The sequence below is a fragment of the Melospiza melodia genome, chromosome 2 (genome assembly GCF_035770615.1).
Source record: "Melospiza melodia melodia isolate bMelMel2 chromosome 2, bMelMel2.pri, whole genome shotgun sequence".
NCBI lineage: Eukaryota > Metazoa > Chordata > Aves > Passeriformes > Passerellidae > Melospiza > Melospiza melodia.
The window spans coordinates 89474663-89498020 of record NC_086195.1 but is presented as its reverse complement, the minus strand read 5'-3'; the positions used below and the strand labels follow the sequence as shown (position 1 = coordinate 89498020).

Genomic DNA, 23358 nt, shown 5'->3' with positions numbered 1-23358 from the left:
AAGAGAACATGGTTATTTTAAAGCACAGGTAACCAGCCAAGAGACTAAGGGAAAAGGTGCCTGAAACAGCCTTGTGGAGTAAATGGAGCAGGGAGGGGGAATACAGGTGTTTATACAGAAATGTATGTGTGTGTGTGTATAGTCAATTGCATTTCAAATTACCTAGATTTATGATTGATTTATTCTGCTTCAAATCCATTCTGAGATGTTTTACTCTTATTTTTAGGTCCAAATGTGCATGCCTACAGCTAACAGCAAGAGGCTGTAGTAAAATTTCTCTGTCTCCAAGTAGTAAAAGATCCCATGGGTACCGTTACAAGAGACTGGAGGGACCTGTTCCTAGTGGGTAAGAAAGACCACAGGAGTAAAATAAGAGCACAGAAATAAAACAGCAGTGAATAGTTCAGTCTAAGTGCCACAGGATTAAAATATCTGGAGGTTTTGGATTACTGAAACCTTCCATTTTTGTCACAATTTTAGTGACAGATCAGGATGCTAAAAAATAATTAATGTGACTTGAATAAGAGGGAAAAAAAACTTTTGTATTGCAGATCCTACAGTTTTCACAGCTTAGGTCAAGGTCCAGGAGAAGTGTGAAGAGTGACCAGAATCCTAAAGATGTAGCAGCCAGCTGCTTTTGCCAGACTTTGTTATGGGTGGCTCTTCCAAGAATGTCCAGAAGCCATCCAATGATTCAAATGTTTGCCCTTTCTCTTATTCAGCTCCTGTGGATTAATAGGTGGCCTGGAGAAGAAGCTAGTTACTTCAGGTCTCTAGGAGAGGTATTATGCAAGGTAGCTTTCTGCAATAGCCAAAGGCTTAAATCTACAGGCTTGAGGAGCCCCTTTCAGTCCTCTATGTGATGTTAGTTTTTGGCTGACATGCAGAATTAAAGTTGTCAGAGAACCCAGAAACAGATGCAAAAATCCCCACAATTATGAGTCCTTTTGGAAATGGACAGCTACAGTGAAGTCCAGGCATGTGTGTTCTTGCTAAAATCAGTTCCAGTATAGAATTAGGTGCTTCTTAGGGATTTCAGTTTCTGTGTGATTTACTCCTATAAAACAAAAATATGGCATTTGTTTTTCTTACGCCAAAATGTATGTAATCTTAAGTATACTTATGCCAAAATCTGGCAGACAGGCTCTTAAAATTAATGAACCAGCAGTCAATAAAATCACAAGCTTCAGAGCATTGCTGCACAACCAGTTTTAGCCAGAGTCTGTATATTTCAGTCCACTGCCTTGTTGATGCTTAGAAAGGGAATTAATAACAGGAACTTTGTTATGCTAATGCATCCATTTATGTTGTGCTTTGTTTTTCTTCCCTTGCCAGGATTTATGAGTGTAGTGTGCTGTGCAGGTGTGACAAGCTGATGTGTCAGAACAGAGTTGTGCAGCATGGCATTCAAGTCAGGCTGCAAGTGTTCAACACGGAGAAGAAGGGCTGGGGTGTCCGCTGCCTGGATGACATCGACAAGGGGACATTTGTTTGTACTTACTCAGGTAGCAGGAGGGGACCTGTGAAGACATGTAGCATAATTCTTCCTCTCCCACGGTGTGTGCCCTGGATTTTTTTTGAGATCAGGGAAATACAGGGTTGGAAGAGAAGTGTGTCAATGTAATCTTAACTTGCAATATGATCAATATGAATAAGAACTTGGAAAAGCTCTGCTATGAGATGGTGACAGACAAACAAATGGAGCAAAAGCTGTCTCAGATTGCTGGGTTTTTCCCTCATAAATCTGTGCATCCTACACCACGGTTAATTTTCCTTCAGTAAAATTCTTAAAATTGTAGAATTGTTTGGGTTGGAAGGGACCTTAAAAGACATCTAGTTGCATTCCTGCCATGGGCAGGGACACTTTTCACTAGACCAGGTGGCTCAGGACCCCACCCAGAGTGACCTTGAGCACTTCCAGAGATGGGGCTCTCACAGCTTCTCTGGGCAACTTGTGCCAGTGCCTCCCACCTTCACAGTGAAGAAGTTCTTACTAATGTTTAATCTAGATGTGCTCTCCAGTAGTTTAAAGCCATTGTCCTTTGTCTTATTACTACATGCCCTTCTCTAATTCAGTTTGTACTCCAGCCTCTATTGACATTATAGAATTACAGACAGCATTCATATTTTGCTTTCCCAAGTAATGCTCTTCTATTTGTTAATGTAAGTTTGACTTGTGCTAGTGAGTGTGACTCAGCAAACAAGCATTTTAAAAAAAGCAAGAAAACTTTTCTTTTTCTTTCAGGCAGATTAATGAGCAGAGCTGAAGTTTTGGGAGATAGTGAGCAAGAGCTGAAGGAGAAAAGTGCAGTGAATGATAGAGGCCATGACTTTTCTTCCAAAAAAAGAAAACTTGACCTTGGTCGTTCAGACTCAGTGATTGAACTAGTGCAGACTGACAAAAATGACATCCTTGAGAATCAGGATTCTTTGTCTCAGACTGTGGATAATGAAAATAAATCAACTCTGTAAGTTTATGAAAATAAGCTTAAGCATAACAAAACTAATATTCTGCTAATCTAGGAATTCTGTTGTATCACTTAGAGTATGTCGTCATACGAGGGTGGTGTTTTTTTCTTTCTGAACTTCTTTTTAAATTCCCAATTATTTGTTCTGGTGGGACAGAGTTTTCTCTCTGTATTAATTTTACTTATGTGTACCACTTGGCATTTTCTAGAAATTCAGTTCATCTCTTGGGTATACTTGATCTGTTCAGGGCATTAATGGGAATACTAATTTGAAAGAATTAATAAAGTATACTTGAAATAAATTGTTTAAAGATACTTGATGACACTGAAGGGTTTGATAATAAATACATCAGCCACCAGCTATTCTGCCCTTTGCTCCCAGTCTCTAAACCTTTTGTTATTTGTAACATAACCTTTCCTGCCAGAAACCTTAACCTCTCCTGTTAGGAGTCTGACAGCACCTCACTTTTGCAGTGAATATGTTTTCCTAGTTGAAAGCTGTACTGTCAAAATTGTTGAAAGTAGTAACAGGAAAAGACAAAACTCTGTAGGTGTTCTATTTTGAGATAATCTGATATAATAATAGTAAAGCAGCAGACAATTTGGTTCTCAGCATGACAGCTGGAAAAAAATTTAAAAGCAGCTGCTGATCTCTCAAAAAAGTTTGAGCAACTGCTTTCTTACAAATGCAATAAAGAACCTAACCTAGGTTCTCAATTCTTAGAAGGAAAATACTCGCAAAACATGGGGTGAGGCCAGACCACAGGCTCTGCTGTAGTTCCTTCTAGAGAAGAGACTGGAACTAGAGATTGTTAGAGAAATGTGTCTTGTGAGAGTTACTTATGGGTCTGTTTGTCTTTTATAATTTCCTTCTGACCTTTCTGTGCAGGGTTCATCAGAAGAACTCAAGTAATGCAGCAGTGAGAAGGCCTGGAACTAGAACACTTATTTTTCACAATCACCAGCCAGAAATGGTAATAAGTGGCTTTAACAGATTCATTTTTCACTGTGTTGAATATGTATGTTAACTTTGACATTTTCATCTTGTATGTTTGTATAGTTCTAATGACCTTTCTTCATGAGATTGGGTCACACTGTGAGCTCGGCTGTCATGCTGGAAGCTGCATCCCGTCCTCTCTCCATTACCAATCCTTCAGCATGTTCCCCCAGACCAGCACTATCTACTGTCATGGTCTTCCCTTCTCCCCCCTTTGCTTACATTCCTCAAGAGCCTGAAGTAATCATTCTCCCCCTGCACCCCTTGTGTACAGGGTTAGGGGGTCAGAGTGATAATATTTGTGTGATGTCTCCCCAAAGAAAGGCTCAGCAGGGAGAGAAGGGAATTCCAGGATGTCTATGCAGTTTTCTCATACAGTAACAGAGTTGGGAGAACTGACCTGAATGTGACTCCTGACCTTTTATGAGTGTGAAGTGTTGCCTGCAAACATGTGCAGAGGAGGAAAACTGGTGTAAGCTTATGCTGTAGGTTTTACTGGATTTATTGCCCTTAAGAAATGCACGTGAAATTTTCATGCAAACATTTTGCACTGCTGTCTTTTTTAGGGGTCCCATAACTAATTGCCTTTTTTTGATGGGAGAGGAGAAATTCTGCCACATCTTGTCATTTCATTGAAACTGTGTAAAAAGCATGTTTGGCATTTGGCTAAGCAACTTAAAATTCTGGTGAAATAATTGGGACTTTAGCACTTACTTACATGTCTTAATTACTGGGAGACTCTTTCCTGGTTATTATGAAGGAGAAGTTGAAATTAAGATAAATGTTGCATTGCAGCCAATGTATTAACTTCCCAAATTCAGCCACAGCTATGCATTACAATAGCTTTGAAACTTCAGCCTTGAAATTCTAAAAGCCACTTGCTATGCACTTTTGGCCCAGAGTTGCATGCAGCACCTCACAGCCTTTTCATTTGATACACAGGTGCACAGTACCAGCTCAGATGAAGATGATAGTTCTCAGATTCATCAACCAAGCAAAACAAAACTAACCAGTGGAACAAAGAAAGGAAAGGAAAGTAGGTTTGCAGAGCTCTATGTACTGCATGCTTTGTACAGTTGTGTCCCATCTGGGGATAGACTTTAATGTAGACAGTGTGGGCAGGCCACTTCTTAGAGTAGAGCAATGCTGTCCATAGATGTTGAGACAAGTTGGACTGTCCAGACAGCAGCTTCTCAAATACTGTGCAATTGTGGGAAAGTCAGCCTTGCAGATCTTGCTGTGTCACACCCAGTACCTGTTCCAGCCAACAAAAATTGAACAGGATATAACACTGGGGTGGGGGGACATCAAGCTGGAGAGGCAGTGTGAAACTGATGCTATTTGCACATCCATTTTGCTTGTCTTAATTACAGTTTGTGATTCTCTTGGGAATTAAGGTGGAGAATGATAAAAAATGCTATGTGGGAAAAGTCAGTCTGAAATGGGATTTGAGAAGAGTGAGACACTAGGTCACTCAGAGGCACCTTGAGCACCTTTAGGCATCACAGCAGGAAACAGTCATTTGTTGGGAGGATTGATGAGAGACATGAAAAAATTGTGTTCTAGACTTGTAGATAGCAAGTAAGCTGCCTAGATTCTGGAGGATGTGGGAAAAGTGGGTGGGTGAGAGTTTGGGGCCAAACAAGGGAAAGGCTTTGGCATTAAACTGCTGTTGAGAAATAACATACATGTCCATTGACAGAATGCACCCGGCAGCAGAAGGAAGAGCATCTGATGGACATTGGACAGACTGACTCTGCTGGTGTAGAGACTGCGGGATGTGAAAGGAAGAGTCTGTCACTGCAGGGTGTTGAGTGTGGCAAGCCCAGTGTGCTGGCTGACACCTGTGTTGTGAGACCATCCAGCAATGCACCCCTAAAAGCTGACTGCAGAGAAAATAGCAGGCAGCCAAAACAAGATGCGCTTTGTGAGGAGTCTGAGGATGATGGGATGTTTCCCAAGAACAGTAATGAAGAAAATATTTATGTACTGGATGCCACAAAAGAAGGAAATGTGGGTCGTTTTCTAAATGTAAGTACTAAATTGCATGGGTTCTTTTCGTTGCCTCTGCAAATACATCATTTACTTATTTAGACTAAAAGTTTTTGCACATAAACAGTATGGGTGGTGGCAAGAGAGGCACATGTGGTGCTCCCTGCCATCACAGGTGACAGGACAATAGGTTGGGTCACACTGGCTGTTCAATTGCCAAGTACCTTCAGCTAAGACAAATACTTCATAGACTGATCTTGCAGGTATGATGCAAATAATTTATTTCTTCATTGGCATGAACATGCCTTCCTTACACAAATAATTTATTTCTCTTCACTGGCATGAATATGTCTTACAGCAAAACTCTTGCATATGTTTAAACTGTTCTTCTTTGCAGAGGTAATATGGTGTTAATATTAGTAGTGCCTTGCAGAAGCCTTCCTTCTGTTCTCATGAGCATACACATGTTCTTACCTGTACCTGAGTGACCTTTCACATCCTGTACTTGGCCAACACACAATCATGCAATCCATTGCTTGCTCCCTAGCACCGCTGCCCTGGCAATGGCATTGAGTGATAAACTTTCCATGTGGGCTCAAGAAGGGAAGGAAGAAACTTTACTGGTGAAAGATATCTGATACAAAGTGATATCTGACGTCATTTTTCAGCCAACGATGTAGTGTTGGGCTGTTACTAATTCAGATTTTCTGTTTTACAGCACAGCTGCTGCCCAAATCTCTTTGCACAAAGTGTGTTTGTAGAAACTCACAACAGAAGTTTTCCATGGGTTGCATTCTTCACAAACAGGTGAATTTCTGAAAGTTTAATGTTGTTCATTTAAGGCACTAGGAGGAAAAAAAACAAAACACTGCTCACTTATTGGAGTATAATTATACTGAGGGGTGGGGCAGATGCTTAGATCATAAAAGCATTAAACTGTCTTAGAAGTGACTTCTTATTGTGCACTGAAGGCAGAAGAAATAGTCATTGGTTATCATTAATGAGTTTTGCTTCAGTTTTGCACTGAAATGTAAAGTAGAGAAGGTTAATTTTGATGTGTCCACTTCAGTGATAATCTTCTTCAGTGCAAGAATAGGTTTTACTCAGCATGGTCATTCAGAAGGCAAAGATCCACTCATCCTACTGTTGTGTCTCAAGGAATGGCCACCAGATCTGCCTCACATAGGGCAGGATTGAACCCCACAGGATATTAAGGTTGAGACACTTCGTGGGCCAAAAAGGCTTCAGTCCTTTTCCTCAGAGCTGTCTGGACAAGCAGCACTTTGTGTAGCCCAGCATGTCCTGGGGATATGACAATAGGATACACAGAGGTGAAAATGTGTTCTGAAAGTAAGAGATGCAGATATTTCCTTGGTGTCTAACCAAAAGAGAGGTACAGAGAGCTGGTGCCAGCAAGACACAGTATGGCAGCAGCAGAGGAAAGATGAATTGTATAAATGAAGTTGGCTGACATGCATGTCAGCAGTAGAACTAGGTGAGAACAGAACAGAGAGGGGAGAATTTGTGCCAACAAACCAAATCCACGGAACATTGATCTTCTGTGGAGCCTTGCAGCTCTGCTCCATATGACAGATGCTGTGGATTGCACTGGGAGGAACTGTGAGGACAATGTTTTGAAATACATCCAAAACAGGATTTTGTTTTAGCTAGAGTCTTTCTTGCTCAGGCACTTGGTAAAGAAGTGTAGTGAGGACTGAGGCCACTGGAGAGAGATAATAGTGACAGCAAAGACACTTAGGGAAGAAGATTGTTGAAGGAGAGTTCCCCTCGCTGGCTCTTCCATTTTCTGGACATCACCCTTTTACAACTTTTCTAAATTAAGGACTTCATCTGGATCATTGAGCTTAATTGTGTGCCTTCCATGGACTTGCCCAGTCACCTGGGCAAGTTTTATTTGTTTTACATGCCTGGCCTTTTTATTTGTTTTACATGTCTGGCCTCTAGACCATCTCAAGTCAGCAAGTCCCAGGCTGCAGTTATCCCAGTGCTGTATGAAAAGTCCTTATTGTTTGTTCTCAGTCAGCTGCCTAGGAATTCACTGGATGTCCCCTATACCATATCCAGTGAGAAACATCAGAGAATTACTCTCTTCATCACAATATTCATATTTTCTTACATTTTCCATCAGTTGTTCCTCAGCATCATAATCTCAGGTATTTAGTTTGGCATTCATTTTGGTCAATGAATTTCCTGCCCTAGACATTTCTTCTATTTTACTACCAGAGCAGCTAATTCATGAGGAGCACGTGTTTAATTCTGAGTTTGAGCCTGGTGCACATAGTGCAATTGCATTAAAAGGCAGCCTGCCAGACCAAAGATGACAGTCTTCAGCAATATAGCTAAAGATCTCTTCAAATTTCAGTGATGCACTGTACATAGGAAAAATAACAAAACTGAAAACTATGTTATTCATTTAGATGTATTATTTATCTGAATTTCCTTTTTTTTTGTTTGTTTTGTTTTGTTTTAAGGGGTTTTGGGTTTTTCTTTTGGGGGTTTTTGTTTTGTTGTTGTTTTGGTTTTGGTTTTTTGTTTGGTTGGCTTTGGCTTTGTAGTGGCTTTTTTTGTTTGATTTTTGTCTCCCAGAATTTCCCTCTAGGTTAGAGCACATTCTTTAGAAATAGACTCCAACCCTATTTGTAATTTCCATAGCCAAAGGAGCATGAGTGTGCCAGCGACTCCTTGTCTGCCTTGTTTCCTTCCCATCCCAAGCTGCCTGTGTGATGCTCCCTGCCCCCTACAATTTTGGGGTTTGCATGTGTGTTGTTGGTGACAAATTGTTAGCACAGTACTGTTTCACTTAGTTCAAGCAAATTAACTGTTTTATTCCTTAGACATGTGAAAGCGGGAACTGAACTCACCTGGGATTATGGTTATGAAGCTGGAAGCATGCCAGAGACAGAAATTTCCTGTCACTGTGGAGTTCAGAAGTGCAGGAAAAAAACCTTATAGGCAAAAGCTTTCCTACTGTCAACACATCTCATACCTGGGAATTTGTATGCTGGAAGGGATGACTACTCAGCAAACAGCCCTCAAGTCTGTGGTGCTAATTGCATTCAACTAAAATGCCTTTCACCTGATGATTTTTTAAATTTACATTCAAATGTCACTTTTGTAGTTTACAGAAATAGAACTGTTTGTCCTAAGAGCAGGCATTGAGCCTTTCCTGGGTAATTGGTTTTCCTCCTCCCTGCTCCCTCCACAAGCAAAGTTCACAGTGCACTGGAAGAATTCCTGCTCCATGCCATCTGCAGCAGAGACATGACTGATGAGAGCAACAGTTCCTTGGTGTTTTCTGTGCCTCTCCACAGTGCTGAGTTAGCAAAACTCAGGTTTCTGAGATTCATTATGAATGCAAGACTGCCTGTCTGGGCACTAGGAATTGTTCAAATACACCTAAGTCTGTTGCCTCCGGTGGGACAGATTGTCCTGAACAGAGACAGAATTAAACAGAACAGTTCTGCAGAGCTGTGTTTGTGCTACAAAATGAGCTGGACAAGTCCTGCTGCAGCAGGAGAGAAATGACTGGGTTTTGTTGGATTGTTCCCCTCTCCATGTTTGTGACACACAGAGAAATCCTTGAGAAATCCAGTGTACCTCATCTCAGTGCCATATTGTGTATGGGACAGGTGGGCCACAGAATTGCTTACCACATGGTTTGTTGGTAAGACAGAAACAAGCTGCATTGGGAGTGCAGATGCAGGAGGTGGCTCTGAAATGGAGCAAGGGATGGCTGTGCAGGTGTGGGGCTTTTGAACGTGTTGGAGCCTTGGGCAAGCAAGGAGGTGGCACAGGTGAGCAGTTTAGATGCTTGAAGAACCACTGCCAAAGGTTTCAAAAAAAGTGGTTTTATTAAAAATGTTGTAAAAGTAAGACTTAAGGAGTTTGATGGCAAAGTTTACTCTGTTACTGCAGAGGATATGAGAATGATTTAAAGTTACCAATACAAAATCCAGGGGCACTATAGTACAAGACTGTGTGTCACTTACCAGAAGCCTGCAGCTGATCAGGTATGTCTCAGCCTCGAGGAGTAACACGGAGAGCATCCTAGCTCACAGGGAAATCACTGCCATACAGCCAGCTGATTAGCATGAGAGCTAAAAAAAAGGTTAACTCAGACTGTCGTTTATGGAATAAAGTGGTTGGCTTGAAGTAAAATTACCTTTGTTGGAGAAGGTAAACCTTGTACCTGCACCTTTCTTTGTTCCTTGATAAATGAGTCTTGGAAAAACCACCACTATTCATGTGTTAATTGCATGGTTGGTATCCCAGATTCCAGTCCATATGCCTCAGTGCTCACCGTGTCACTCTACTCCTGTGGGGGTTTTCAGGGAAATGGTTGGAGCAAATGAAGGTCGTGGCCTGGTTATGTCCAAGCCTATACTGCAAAATGAAAGATAAGCAGGAGCCAGTTCTCAGCCCTGAGGCCAAGAGGCAGTGGATGTCTAATGCACTCATGGCTTAGGGTTCTGTTTTAATTGGGTTGTATCTGTGCTGTGTAACTGTGGACAAACATGGTATCTGTGGCCCTAAGTGGGTTTTTTTGTTTGTTTGTTTTGTATGCTTCAAGCTTAAAAAATCATGGGGTTGTATTGCAACACATGATGCTCTTGGATTTTTCAAGTTTGATCATGTATAAGGAGTTTCAGCCTGTTAAAAGTGGACCTTTCACAGAGATAACAGACCTGTGAACCATTCTGCTTACTGTGAAACCTCAGATATTCTCTCTCTCAGCTCTGTTTGAGAGTTTGACACATCCAGCAAGCAAACCTCTCCTCAGCTTTGGTCCCTGTCATTGTACTCTGGGTTTGTGTGGGCTTTCACCACCCATCTTCAGGGATAAATGCAGACAAGCAGAGCTACCCCACTGATGGTGCAGTACCTCTTCAGAGGGTCAGAGCCACCCACTGCTACCCTGATCAGCCCCTCTGTCACTGCAGCCCCTGTGTGAGCTGTAGGCAGCACTCAGCCCAGTTGCTTTTTGCTTCATTGAAGATCTGAAGGTCTGTACTCAGAGGGAATATGCCTTGGGGGATCATCTTTTCAGCATTAACCAGGGACATGCCAATGTGTATGACAAAACCCACAGGTAACCCAGGAGTGGTATTAGCCTTCTAAACAAATGAAAATGCAGAAAACATCTGTGTCTATGTAAAACATGTTTTTTAAATGATTCAGGAATATTTTTAAAGCTTCAGGAATGGGGGTGGAAGAAGGTACATTTTACTGCTGTTGATGATATATTCCAGATCAGTGGTAGGAATTAATGATACTGGGCAGGTGAGGAAGAGCCCCTGTTTCTTAATGCAGGAAAACAGACCTGATGATTTAAAAGAGGCAGCACTTACTTGCTCCATGTGGTCTGCACCTATGGGAGAGCCTGCTGTGAGTGTAGATGTCACAGAAGGCCTGTGTATGAGACAGGGCTTTTTGGCTAGCTGGGTTTATCAGGTCTGTCTCCTGCCTGGTGCTTCTTCATTGTCCTCCTCCAGATCAGAGATCATAACTATCCATGAGCAAAATCACCTTACAAGGTGTGATTTCTGCCTGCTTCTATAGTATTGCTAGAACATGTTCTGTTGAGGGTGTCCTGCAAGTATTTCTGCAGGTAGTGACCACAGGAATGCTCACCTGAGCTCTCTCTGCTCTGCTGACTGTTCCTCTGCTTGTCACAGCTCACAGATGAGGATATTTCTGAGCACAGCCCCTCATGTCACCCATGCTTTAGCAGAGCAATGTGTAGAAGCACTGAGCACAAGCACTGATGGAAAAACAGATGAAGATATTCCAAGTGAAGTACCTGTGGAATGACACATTTGGGACTTCTCATCAGCCTGTCGGGGGCATCATAAATGAAGAGTGCCTGATGGGAATAAGTTGCATTGAGGTGTGAATCACAGCTCTTACAGTGAGCAAGATGGTCCCTATGGAGGGACAGTAGGGATATGAGGATGTATAAGGGCTCCATGGTAATAAGTATTAGTACCCAAGATAAGCATAGAAGTGCAAAGACAGCTGAAGCTTACAGCGTAAGTATAAAAGAAACTGGACTGGAGCTTATTAACATTTTTTTTTTTTTGCCAAAAAAGCACTGAGCATTAATTTCCAGCTCTTTCACAGAACTATATGGCTTGATAGCACAACAGTTTGAAGGAAGAGCTCACAAGGGTTTTGGACATTTTTTGGAATTCTCCACGGAGAATTTTTCCTGTGCTGAAGAACAGACTTCTGTTAGGAAGATTTTACTAGTTTAAGATTTATGCACCTGTGGGTGCTTGAATCACGTTAACTCATTTGAGTATAATCTAAGTAATAGATCTGGGAATTGGAATTGTGTAGCAGTATTTGGCTAATAGATATAATCTAATTGCAAGCCTGGACGCAGGAGTTGATCTTAGCTCTAATATGCTGTGTGTGGGCAGGTGCAAAGCAGTTTGGGAAACCAACTGGTATGATGCCAGCAGTGCTGAAAAGCCAAAGCTGGTCTAGCTGGTAAAGGGAACAGATCTTAAAAGCTCCATGTTGTGTTTGGTGCAGCCTCATGATGCTCGGGTTTCTGTGGTTGAGATTACCCCCAAGGTATTAGAAAGTCTTTCTTTTCCCAGCACTGCAGCCAAAGAAGTTGAGATTTGTCCATTCTCCTTTTCAAGGTCGTTTATTTTTTCTCATCTATTGCATCTTTCTCTGACCTGCGGAGATGTGTCCAGCAGGTCGGGTTGTGGCACAGCAACTGCCCTTGAGGTGCTGTTAACTTTTTATACTAAAAACTACGTGTACATTATACTAAGAACTATGTATACTTTATTTACAATAATTTTCCAGTACCTATCACCTATGTTAGACAGTCTGTCTCTATTCTAAACCAATCAAAAAGTGTCACCATCACAGCAGAAGATGGAGGACAAGAAGAAGAAGAAGGACAGGACATGCCCAGATTCCTCCATCTTGCCTCTTGAACCCCCATTCTAAATCCCCAAAATTCTACTTTTTCACCCTGTGACAAATTAACATTCTACTCAAACTCTTGTGGCTAGTAAATCTTCACACTAAGTTGATAATTTTTTCCATGGGCTAAAATGGAAGGCACAGGTGTTTTTGACTCTGTGCCAAGGCCTCTGAGCCCTTTTCCAGGGTCTTGAATCAGCCAGGGCAGCCAGAGGAATGTCCTGGGTTCTGACACCTGATGAGCCAGAATATGCCTGTTAATGTGCCTGATGAGCTCGCTGGAGAAGGTTCAACAAGACCGAGTGCCAGGTCCTGCACTTGGGTCACAGCAACCCCGGGCAGCCCTACAGGCTGGGAGAAGAGTGTCTGGAAGGATGCCCAGCAGAAAAGGATCTGGGGGTGTTGGGAGACAGCAGCTAAACATGAGTGTGCCCAGGTGGCCAAGAAGGCCAGTGGCATCCCGGGCTGTGTGAGAAACAAGGCCCACTGGGGACAGATCAACAAAGCCAAAGTAACAACGCTGTGTGTGTGGCAACAGCCAAAAGCATACCCAGTTCTTTAGCAAGCATCCTTTATCCTGTTGCAGTTTTATTTCTCTGCCAAATGACTTTGTGCATTTCTCAGGGCCTGTTTACAACTCCACCTCAGGTTGTCACAGCACTGCATAAACCCACAGCTACAGTCTTCAAGGGTCTGTCAGGGAGGCAGTCCAGGGTGGCCTTCTGATGCCACTCTAGACTTAAGAGAACTTATGGAGAATACCGTAAAGGTAACCATGTGTCACAGTGAGGGAAGACTCCAGACACTTAATATGAGAATGAGCAAGCTTCGTTTATTCGTGAGAACATCAGACATTTCTGCACAACAAGTAATAAGCTCATACATATTCTGTAAGCTAAGCAATCCATTGGTTATACTATAGATATCGGCTCCTCTCTTACTTCTTCATTCTTTACATCTTACATCTACTTTTTCTCATGTCTTTTTCTCAGCTCTTGTTACTGTAATACAGCTGTGCTCAAGGCTACAGTGTCCTTGCAGTGCAGGGACCCAGATTAGCTGGGTCAGGCACCCTCCCAATTCTTGGTCAGCTATCAAAAATTCCTCCATAACCATGTAGTTGTTGGCTTTCACTAATTATGTATTGGCTTTTACAGATTACTCAAGTGGATGCTGTGTTGTGCATTACAGTGTTAACTTTTGCAGAAGTAGCTGTAGTTGTGAAATAATAACTAATACTTTTATTTTTGTAACTAACTGACAACAATGAGAATAACTCAGATGTATTTGTGAAATAGCTGATGTTGATTTAAAGTACTTGTGGAAATAGCTAAAACTGTCTGCATGGCCAGATAACATTAAAGGAATGGATGGGATGAGGATCCCTGCTATTGACTCTTCAACTATCAATAACTCTCACCTGCTGAAAGCACAGAACAGGGGCTGTTGTGAGGAAGTGACACACAACCTTCAAAACCACATCCACAATTACTGCATGTACTCTAAATAGGTGGGTCAGGGGTCGAACCAAGCTAAAGAATTCCCAGAACATGAGTTCAAAGAAATGTTTGAACATGCATAATCTTTATGAATATATATTTGGCCAGTGCAATAGAGAAAGCACATAAGAAGAGTTACTATGGTTAGCTGATGTGCCTCTGGCCATAGCTGAGCACCCAGTGCTGTTATTGATTTCCCTTTTACCCCTTATTAAGCTTTATAAAATTTTGAAAAGTGGGGTTAATTTCTCACACCTGTATCAGCAAGTGTGGCCAGCAGGACCAGGGCAGTGATTGTACCCCTGTACTTGACCCTGGTGAGGCCACACTTCAAATCCTGTGTTCAGTTTTGAGCCCCTAAAATCAGTGTTATGAATGAGGTCCTATATGTCTAATTTAATAAACCACAAAATTAGAATTTAGCAGCAATTCCATATAAAATGAATATAATCAGGTAAGCATGTACAAAGTAAATTTGGCAGTGATTATTTAAGTCTAATTAAGGTTCTGCTAAGGCACAAGCAAAACAGACAATGGTACAGACCCAACCGGGGTTTCTCACCCTGCCTCCCCTACCAAAAAAAACAAAGGAATCCCAACACAACTTATATACTGTATGCTAATACATCATCAGTATTTTCTTGTAAATCTCCTCCTATTTTTGAATCTACATCGCTGTACTGCACAGCGCATGCTCCACTTGTTTCTAAGAGGTCTTGGCTCTTTGGTGGTCGCTTCTGATGAAGGCTTCTCATCATCATCACTGTCCTTTGAACAACCCCACAGGCTGCAAATGCACCCCAAGTCTTGTGTTATAGAAGCCAGCATTACATTCTAAAAATAAGCTTTACTATTTCATAGATACCTGGAATCATCCCAATTTTTTCCATTTCAAGGCTGATCCCTTAATTATCCCGAGGCTGGGATCCATTTTGGGATAATGCTTATCTCAATACTCTGTATCCTATCTTTTCATGAACATCTGAAAACATTTGTTTAGTGACACTAATTGCATATCCTTTTCCTCTATTTTTAACAAATATTTTCTAAAATATTGATATAGTTACAATTTTTAGCATGAATCATATTCATTTATCACATCAGCAAGGACGTGGAGGGGCTGGAGCGTGTCCAGACAAGGGCAGCAGAGCTGGGGAAAGCTCAGGAGCACACATCCTGTGTGGAGCTGCTGAGGAAGCTGAGGGAGTTTAGCCTGGAAAAAAGGAGGCTCCTGGGTGAACCTTCCTGTGAAAAACATCAATCACTTGTTTTTAAAATTGTAAAAGTTTAATAGTAATAAAATGGTTATAAAAATAGTAATGAAATTAGAGTAATAAAAATTTGGACAATTAGGATTAGGACAATACAAGATAATAAGAACAAAAAGTTATGGATGTCTGGGTACCTTTTTCTGGGCAAAATAAGCCCCAAAAAAGAGCACACGTTAACAGAGGATTAACCCTTAAAAACAATAGCCCGTTGCATGTTCATACATCTCATACACGATGCATAAATTCCATTCAAACACAGGATTCTGTCTGGTCAGTGTCAGCTTCTTCCTCTTAATCCTGAGGCGTCCTCAGGGCTGATTGAGGCAGGAAGAAGTTAGTTTCTTCTGATAAGAGGGCAAAAAATTCTTTTTCTCTGAAAGATTTAGATGTCCTGTGGCTGCTATCTCCGTACGAGTACCTCATTCCTCTCTTTAACAAAATATCCCACATACATAGTTTCTATTTTAACTACAAAAGCTACATTTTAACTACAAAACTAAAATTACCATACTATTGAAATGTTAATACAGCGCTACTTACCACTACAACATAATACATACAGTAAATATCTGCGTAGAGCCAGGTAATGTGCACTTTTCACGCTACCTCACTATAGAACTGCCTGAAACGAAGGCGTAGCGAGCGTGGGGTCGGCATCTTCCCCCCGGTAACAAGTGGCGGAAAGCTGCACCCGGGGAGGCTCAGGTTGGACAGTAGTGCTGTGATTCTGTGAAAAGTGAGCACGGGGCTAGGGAGGGATGCAGGATATCGCCCTTCCCACGGTGAAAGCCCTCGGGAATGGCGGCCCGAAGGCGGTGCCGGGCACGGGTATCGAACCCGGGTACTCGGCCGTGACCCCCACCGCGCCCGCGGGGCCACGCCTCCCTTATCACGTGACCGGCGCCTCACCGGCGCGCCTTCCCTCCTGCCACGCGAGCGTCGCAGCCAATCAGCGCCGCGCAGGTGTGCGGGGCGGAACATCGGCGGGCCCCACCGCGCATGCTCCGTACCGGGCCGGGCGCGCTCACTTCCGCGCGGGAGAGTTGAGGGCGGGGTAGGGGGCGGCGGTGGCGGCGACGGTGGCGGCGACGGTGGCGGCGACGGCTCGCCGCGGGGTAAGTGCCACTGCTGGCGGGGGGAGCGCGGAGCTTCCTCACCGGCGGTCCCGCAGCGCCGCTCTCCCCGCAGTGCCAGCGAGTGGAGACTGCCGGGGTTCGGGCTGGGCGGTGGCGCCGTGAGGGCGGCTCCGGGAGCGCCGTGAGGGCGGCACCGGGAGCGCCGTGAGGGCGGCACCGGGAGCGCCGTGAGGGCGGCACCGGGGGGGGCCGGGAGGTACCGGGAAGAAGCTCTTTGCTGGTGAGAGTGGTGAGACCTCGGCACGGGTTCCCCAGAAAAGCTGTGGGTATCTGGTCGCTGGCGGTGTTCAGGGCCGGGCTGGATGGGGCTCTGAGCAGCCCAGTCCAGCGAACGGTGCCGTGCCCATGGCAGGGGGCTGGAGCAAGATGCTCTCAGTGAGAGGTGATCAGAAAGCAGTTTTATTTGTTCCTTCTTCTTCCTTGCGAAACCTGCATGTATAGGTTCTGTACTGACGTAGGGAGAATGGGGAGGTGAGTGTCGGTCGTGTTTAGCTGTGAAATCTCCAGCCGTGCTTCTTTCCCCACAAAGCACAAATGAGGGACAGTGAGTGTGGAGTAATGAGTGTGTGATTCCTTTCTTTCTTCCTGCTTCCGTAGATCCAATCCTGCACTGCACTGGAAGGAAGAGGAGAGCAGAGCAGGAGCTGGGGCAGTGGGTTTCAATAGTGCACTGGAATTCAGGGGACTTGGGTTCTTTTCCTTACTCCCCTATGGATGTACTAAGAGATTCTGTGCCTTAGCCTCCTCCTCTGTAAAAGATGGGTATTTACATACAAGAATGCTTTCAGAACTGGGTCTGGAGAGCAAATACTTAGACAAACTGGTAATATTTCAGCAGGATTGCTGAATTTGTAAGTGGTACTGTTGCCCGATAGATAAAGGACACAAAACTCGGATAAGTTCTGCGCGGTGCTTTATTAAGGGCCCGGGAGCTTGTGGACTAGCATCTCAAGTCAGAGCTCCAACTTCATGTACAGGTGCTTCTCTCTTATACATGCGATTCATAACAAGGTCTCCAAGAAACAGTTCCCCTTGCCTAGCCACAGACCCCTTGTGATACATTCCTTAGTTCACAAACAAAATCATAAATCTTCTGCTTATCTTATTCTAAGACCATTGTATGCTGCCTCCAGACAGGTTAGCATTCTTACTTTCTTACACTAGTTTAAATATTTATTAAGTTCCTAAGACTACTTGCTAGATTACACACGAAACCCAACACATACTATCAACGGCTACAGAACTGTTTTTAACAAACCAATTTGCACACAACTCATAACTAAACTGTAATTAAACATTTCGCTAAATTTCATTTCTTTTTCCAACAGTACAAGCCCTGGACTCTTGCCAGCACTGTTCTTCTCCCTTTTACTTTCTGTTTCCTTTCCCGTTTCCTTTCCTTGAGTCGCTGTTGTGTAAAAGTAAAGAAGCGAAACCAGCAGCCCTTATTCTAGGCAATGGCACAGGAGGAGTGTCCAGGTGTGACTGTTCTCTCAGCTGCTGCTCTGCTTTCTGGTTTGCAGCATCATTTGTCCTGTCATGAGCAGAGGGCAGCAGGAGTCCCCCAGATCTTGCCGCTGAATTGGGCCCCCTGTGTTCTCTGTGGTGATGACAGTGGAAGTAAAGGGTTGCAGAAGGATTTAGGGACAGCAAGGGATTGACTGTAAAACAGCAGCTGAAAATCCAGCATTGATAAGTGAAAGATGATGGATGTGGCAGAGAAACAACCATCATGATGATGCCCTCCCTGCTTAATCAGATGCCACTTAAGGAGGAGATCTGGGGAACTGTGATACTGGTCTGGGGTTGACAGGGTGGTGTTGGGTCATTGTTTGCACTTGATGATCTCAGAGGTCTTTCCCTACCTAACTTAACCCAACCAACAGACAGGTATGTGACTCTCACTGAAAGGTGTCCCTTCTGGGGTGGCTCGGAGGACAAACCCATGGATCTGTCCCTATGATTTGTGTCTTGAATTCTCTCTTTCCACTTAGGTACAAATCAGGGTACTTTTGTACCTTCCATTGTTTGTGGTCATGTTGCACAGAATACCCTGGAGGTGCAGGTGGTGCAGGACATTTCCTGGTAAGCAAGGGAAAGCACAAGGCCACATGGCTCCCACATGCCTCACATTCCTGTCCAGGCCCGTGGCAGCACAAACCACCAGCCCTCCACCCAGGTTTGTCTGCTCTGATCACCCTGGGCCTCCCCTTGCTTGTTGAGCTTCGTGGATTTTTCAGTGCTTTGTGCTTCCAACAGTGGTTCTCTGGAAGTGTCAGCTCTGTGCTCAGAAGCAGGCTAAAATGTGATTGAAATAGTGAGAATTGTTAAGGAAAATACAGAGTGATGTTGTGGCTCTGTAGTGTAAATGGTAGCCCATCCTTTTGGAGGTGGTGTGCTCCTCTTTGAGTGTAGCCAGCAGAGTATAGAAGTGACAGAGGTGGAAAAAACTGCAGACCAGCTTCTGTAGAGAGAAGAGCTAAATAGTTTCAGATTCCTTGGCTTTTAAATGAGACAGCAGGAGAAATAGTAACAGCAATGCTGTCATGAGTGCTACTGAGAGAGTGGAGCAAGGAGCATGGATTTCTTGCCTTTTCAGACAGATGCAGGTGTTTCAACCGGAATCCCTAAGTGGCAGGCTTAAGCCCTGCAAAAGCAAGGCATTGTTGAGATGAAATGTAACTGAGCTGTGAAACTGGAAACCTGCCCTCAGCCTCTCCCTTCTTGCGTAGGAGCAGCCAGCCAGCTCCACTGCCCCGTTTAGCTCCAGGACCTCTTCCTGGTAGTGCTGTAGCAGAAAGCTCAGGAAGAGCTTTCCTGTGGGGGTTGGTTTGGTTTGTATGGCCAGGTTTGGGTAGCAGGAGAGCTACAGGGGTGCCTTCTGTGAGAAGCTGCTGGAAACTTCCCCCGTGTGCAGCAGAGCCAATGCCAGCCAGCTCCAGGACTGACCCTCTGCTCCCAAGGCTGAGCCCAGCAGGAATGTGGTAACATATTTAAGAAGGAAAGAAAAAAAGTTACTGGGCTGATAAAATTGTGGGCAGAGAGGAGTGGAGTGGGAATATGTGAAAGGAGCAACTCTGCAGACACCGAGGTCCGTGGAGAAGGAGGGGCAGGAGGTGCTCCAGGTGCCAGAGCTGGGATTCCCCTGCAGCCCCTGGTGCAGAGCATGGTGATGCAGGATGTGCCCTGCAGCCCAGGGAGGTCCATGGGGATGTGTTGAAAGCGAAGGGAGACGACCCATCCTTGTTGATCAGCATCGACTCCAATTTATTGATCTCACACACCTTTACAGTGGTGTTAGTTAAGCTCATGCATATTGCAAAATCCGAGCTCATCATAGGTCACAGATTACACATTAACCCCTCTTGTTTTCAATACCTGAGGTTTGTTATTGAATCCAAGATTTATTTTCTCACCCTGTTATGAAAGTTCTCAAGGCCTCCATGTTTGTCAACTTTTGCTTTCCCAAACCAGCCAAGGACAAGATATTTACTTGTTATTAAAAACAACCTGAGAACTTCTGCTGTTTACGTGAACGTGCCTGAGAACTTTTGTTGTTTACAGAAACAGGCTGTGAGAATTTGCTCCTCACAGCTGCCTTTTACTTTTCCATCAGCTGTATATGATTATGGCATGTCTGAACAAAACTCTATAAGCCATTTCTGAGCAAAATTCTCCAACAAATTCCCCGTTTTTTCTTTTATGCAAAAGGAGGTTAGTCTGCTAGGGTTTTTCTATTATTCTACTGACCATATCTTGAACACAATCAAAAACACAAGGTAAAACAAGTAAAAGCATTTAAAAGCACACTTAGTATCTCTGTAAGGTTCCCCAGCCACGGTCTGAGCAATGGCTTTTACCCCAAAGGGTTAAAACCACCCCCAACTGAGCCGCAATGTCCCGCCCTGTCAGGCATTGCACGGTAGGTGGTAATTGGACTAAGAAAAGAAGGCTGCTACCTGTTTTCATTCATGCCAACCTGGAGAGGAGGCAAGCCTGAAAAATGATCCTTTCTGTCCTTGAGATTTTCACATCCACCCTTTTCTTGGGTTTCTCAGAAAAGTTCAAAATCAGTTTTACAGTCTGTAATCCTTTAGTCATTTGGCTCAAATGGCATCAGCTGGGCGATTCTCAGTCCTTTGTTGATTTGAAGTGGTGGGAAAGTAGTATGCACTTAAGGCACCTAAAATATTTAACTTAGCAGACTTATTTTCAAATCAACAGAACTTAACTTAGCAGAACTTAACTGACTTTAAATTCTACATAACTTAAACCTAATATAATTTAATCTTAACAGAAAACTTAACAAAACTTAACCTCAACAGTATTTAATATTTAATGGCACTTAATAGATAATTTAAACTACTTAACAACAAATAAAACTTACTATAAAAATAGAATATAGCATTTACTATAACTTACTTACAGGCCTGATTCTAAAATACTAAGCTAAAACAACTTTTTTCACGTGTTTGCTATAGCATTTTTATACCAAAAAGCACACTCATAACATCTCACTCATACAATCAATCCAACATCTTCAACATTTTTAAATTTTTCAAAATACAATTTTGGAGTCAGATGTTCTACTGACTGAGCTATCCGGGCTTCTGATGTTAAAGTCTATGTTAATGCAGGTGATTCTGACAGCATAACGGATGCTGAGCCAAAATCAGCTATGCGAGGAACGTCTGGGTTGTAATGGTCCTTGGCGTCTCTTGTTTATTATCACTGTTAGGTCTAAAACCAAAGCTTTTGAGCTTTTGCCGTGCTCCGGTCCCGCGGCGCGTGTGTCGGAGCGGGCGAAAGCCGTGCTGGGCTCTTTGTTTCGCACAACTCGCCGGCAGGCTGACTCACTGCGTGCACCGCACCCGTGGCTCCTCCCGCACGGCAGCTCCGCTCTCCCCGCCGCTGCCTCCGCTCCCGCCGCTACAGCGCAGCATTTCAGGCAGTCGCTCGCCGCGGCTGCTCCCATGGCGGAGCGCCCGTGCCGAGTTCGGAGTAGCCCAGCGCCGCAGGTGTCCAGAGCCGCGGCCGCCGCCTTGCACTCAGAGACATGCTGAAGCAGTGCACCGTACATCACCTGCCATGGCCTGCTTAGCTTCTTGGCAGTTTTATCACTCTCTAAAGTAGCCTCCCATAATAAATCACCGAATTTACGCCACTCTGTTAACTCGTAAACCGTATGGGGGTTAAGGAAAACCCCTCTAGCATAGCCGTAAGTCCAAAGTCCTGTAAAATCCTTTTGCAAATCCATGCCCTTAACCTGCCATTTTTGTAAATATGCTGCTTGCCTTTTCATACCTAATTCCTCAGCGCTGAGTGCAGCTTCTTCAAGGTCCGTGCAGCACGTCTCAGTCAGGCTCGCCTTTACGATCACCCAAGGCACAACGCGACTCAGCTTCTTTTTTATCCCTTTATCGCGTTTCTGCCGTCCCGCTGCTTAGGACCTGACCCGTTTCTTCGCTCCTTCGTGGTGCATTGCCGTATCACGTCGGGGTCACCACTATGTTGAAAGCGAAGGGAGACGACCCATCTTTGTTGATCAGCATCGACTCCAATTTATTGATCTCACTCACACACCTTTATAGTGGTGTTAATTAAGCTCATGCATATTGCAAAATCCGAGCTCATCATAGGTCACAGATTACACATTAACCCCTTTTGTTTTCAATACCTGTGGTTTGTTATTGAATCCAAGATTTATTTTCTCACCCTGTTATGAAAGTTCTCAAGGCCTCCATGTTTGTCAACTTTTGCTTTCCCAAACCAGCCAAGGACAAGATATTTACTTGTTATTAAAAACAACCTGAGAACTTCTGCTGTTTACGTGAACGTGCCTGAGAACTTTTGTTGTTTACAGAAACAGGCTGTGAGAATTTGCTCCTCACAGCTGCCTTTTACTTTTCCATCAGCTGTATATGATTATGGCATGTCTGAACAAAACTCTGTAAGCCATTTCTGAGCAAAATTCTCCAACAGGGATGCAGGATGTGCCCTGCAGCCCAGGGAGGTCCATGGGGATTCAGAGATCCATGCACAGCCTGGGAACAGGTGGGTGCCTGAGAGAGGCTGTGAGCCCATGGGAGGCCCATGATGCAGCAGGGCCCTGGTAGAACTTGTGACCTGTGGGGGAACCAGCCCTGGAGGAGCTGTGCCTGAAGGACTGCCCCCCATGGGAGAGTGACCTGTGTTGGAGCAGTTCATGGAGAGCTGTTGTTCGTGGGATGGACTCACGGAGGTGTTTGTGGAGGGCTGTCTCCATTGAGAGGGACCCCACACTGCAGCAGGGGAAGGACTCTCCTTGAGTGTGGCAGGAACAATGAGTGATGGACTGACCCTAGCCCCCACTCTCCATCTCCCTGCGCCTCCTGGGGGAAAGAGGTAAAGTTTGGAAAGAAAGGAGGGGTCAGGGCAAGGTGGTTTTAAAATCTATTTTACTTCTTATTATCCTGCTCTGATTTTGTTAGTAATAAATTCAGTTAACTATCCCCAAGCTGAGTCTGCTTTGCCTGTGATGGCATTTGGTGAGGGATCTCTCCCTGTCCTTAGCCCATGAACCCTTTGTTCTATTTTCTCTCCCCATCCAGTTGTGGAGGGGAGTGGTAGAGTGGCTTGGGGGAGTGCCTGGCATCCAGCCAGGGCCAGCCCACCACAGAGGGACAGGATACAGGGCTAATCAGGGCTGTAGGTGCAGGCTGCCTGCTTCTGCACAGAGGAATGGCCAAGAGCTGGGTTTCCACTGCTTAAGGATTCCTAGAAAGGTGCTGGAGTAAGCCCAAGGCTGACCATGATCAAGTGTCTTCTGTCCCCCATCAGTACCAGGATTTCTCTGGAGCCTGTAAGAACACCAGGGACTGTAGAGTCCACGTTTAGCCCCTTCCTTAAAAAATTCCTAGAGCTGGATCCCCTGACTGGGCCTGAGCAGGCACTGTGTCTGCACTGATTCCAGGTATTGGTTTGCTGCAGAGAGCTTTTCTTCTATTCTAGGCCATTCAGACTCTAGCTCATTCTTCTTTTGAATTTCTT

General features: G+C 44.2%; 1 protein-coding gene across 1 annotated transcript in view; it reads left to right on the top strand.

The window, feature by feature from the left end:
- The window catches only part of SETDB2 (SET domain bifurcated histone lysine methyltransferase 2), a 51460-nt gene that overhangs the window by 8515 nt on the left and 19587 nt on the right, over window positions 1–23358 (top strand). Inside the window, exons 7-16 of the mRNA XM_063150332.1 lie at window positions 227–346; window positions 1336–1505; window positions 2246–2468; window positions 3358–3442; window positions 4408–4501; window positions 5168–5496; window positions 6176–6264; window positions 8313–8427; window positions 15946–16199; window positions 16252–16308. Of these exons, the coding sequence (XP_063006402.1) occupies window positions 227–346; window positions 1336–1505; window positions 2246–2468; window positions 3358–3442; window positions 4408–4501; window positions 5168–5496; window positions 6176–6264; window positions 8313–8427; window positions 15946–16199; window positions 16252–16308 (1536 nt within the window). The remainder of the gene's footprint in view (window positions 1–226; window positions 347–1335; window positions 1506–2245; window positions 2469–3357; window positions 3443–4407; window positions 4502–5167; window positions 5497–6175; window positions 6265–8312; window positions 8428–15945; window positions 16200–16251; window positions 16309–23358) is intronic.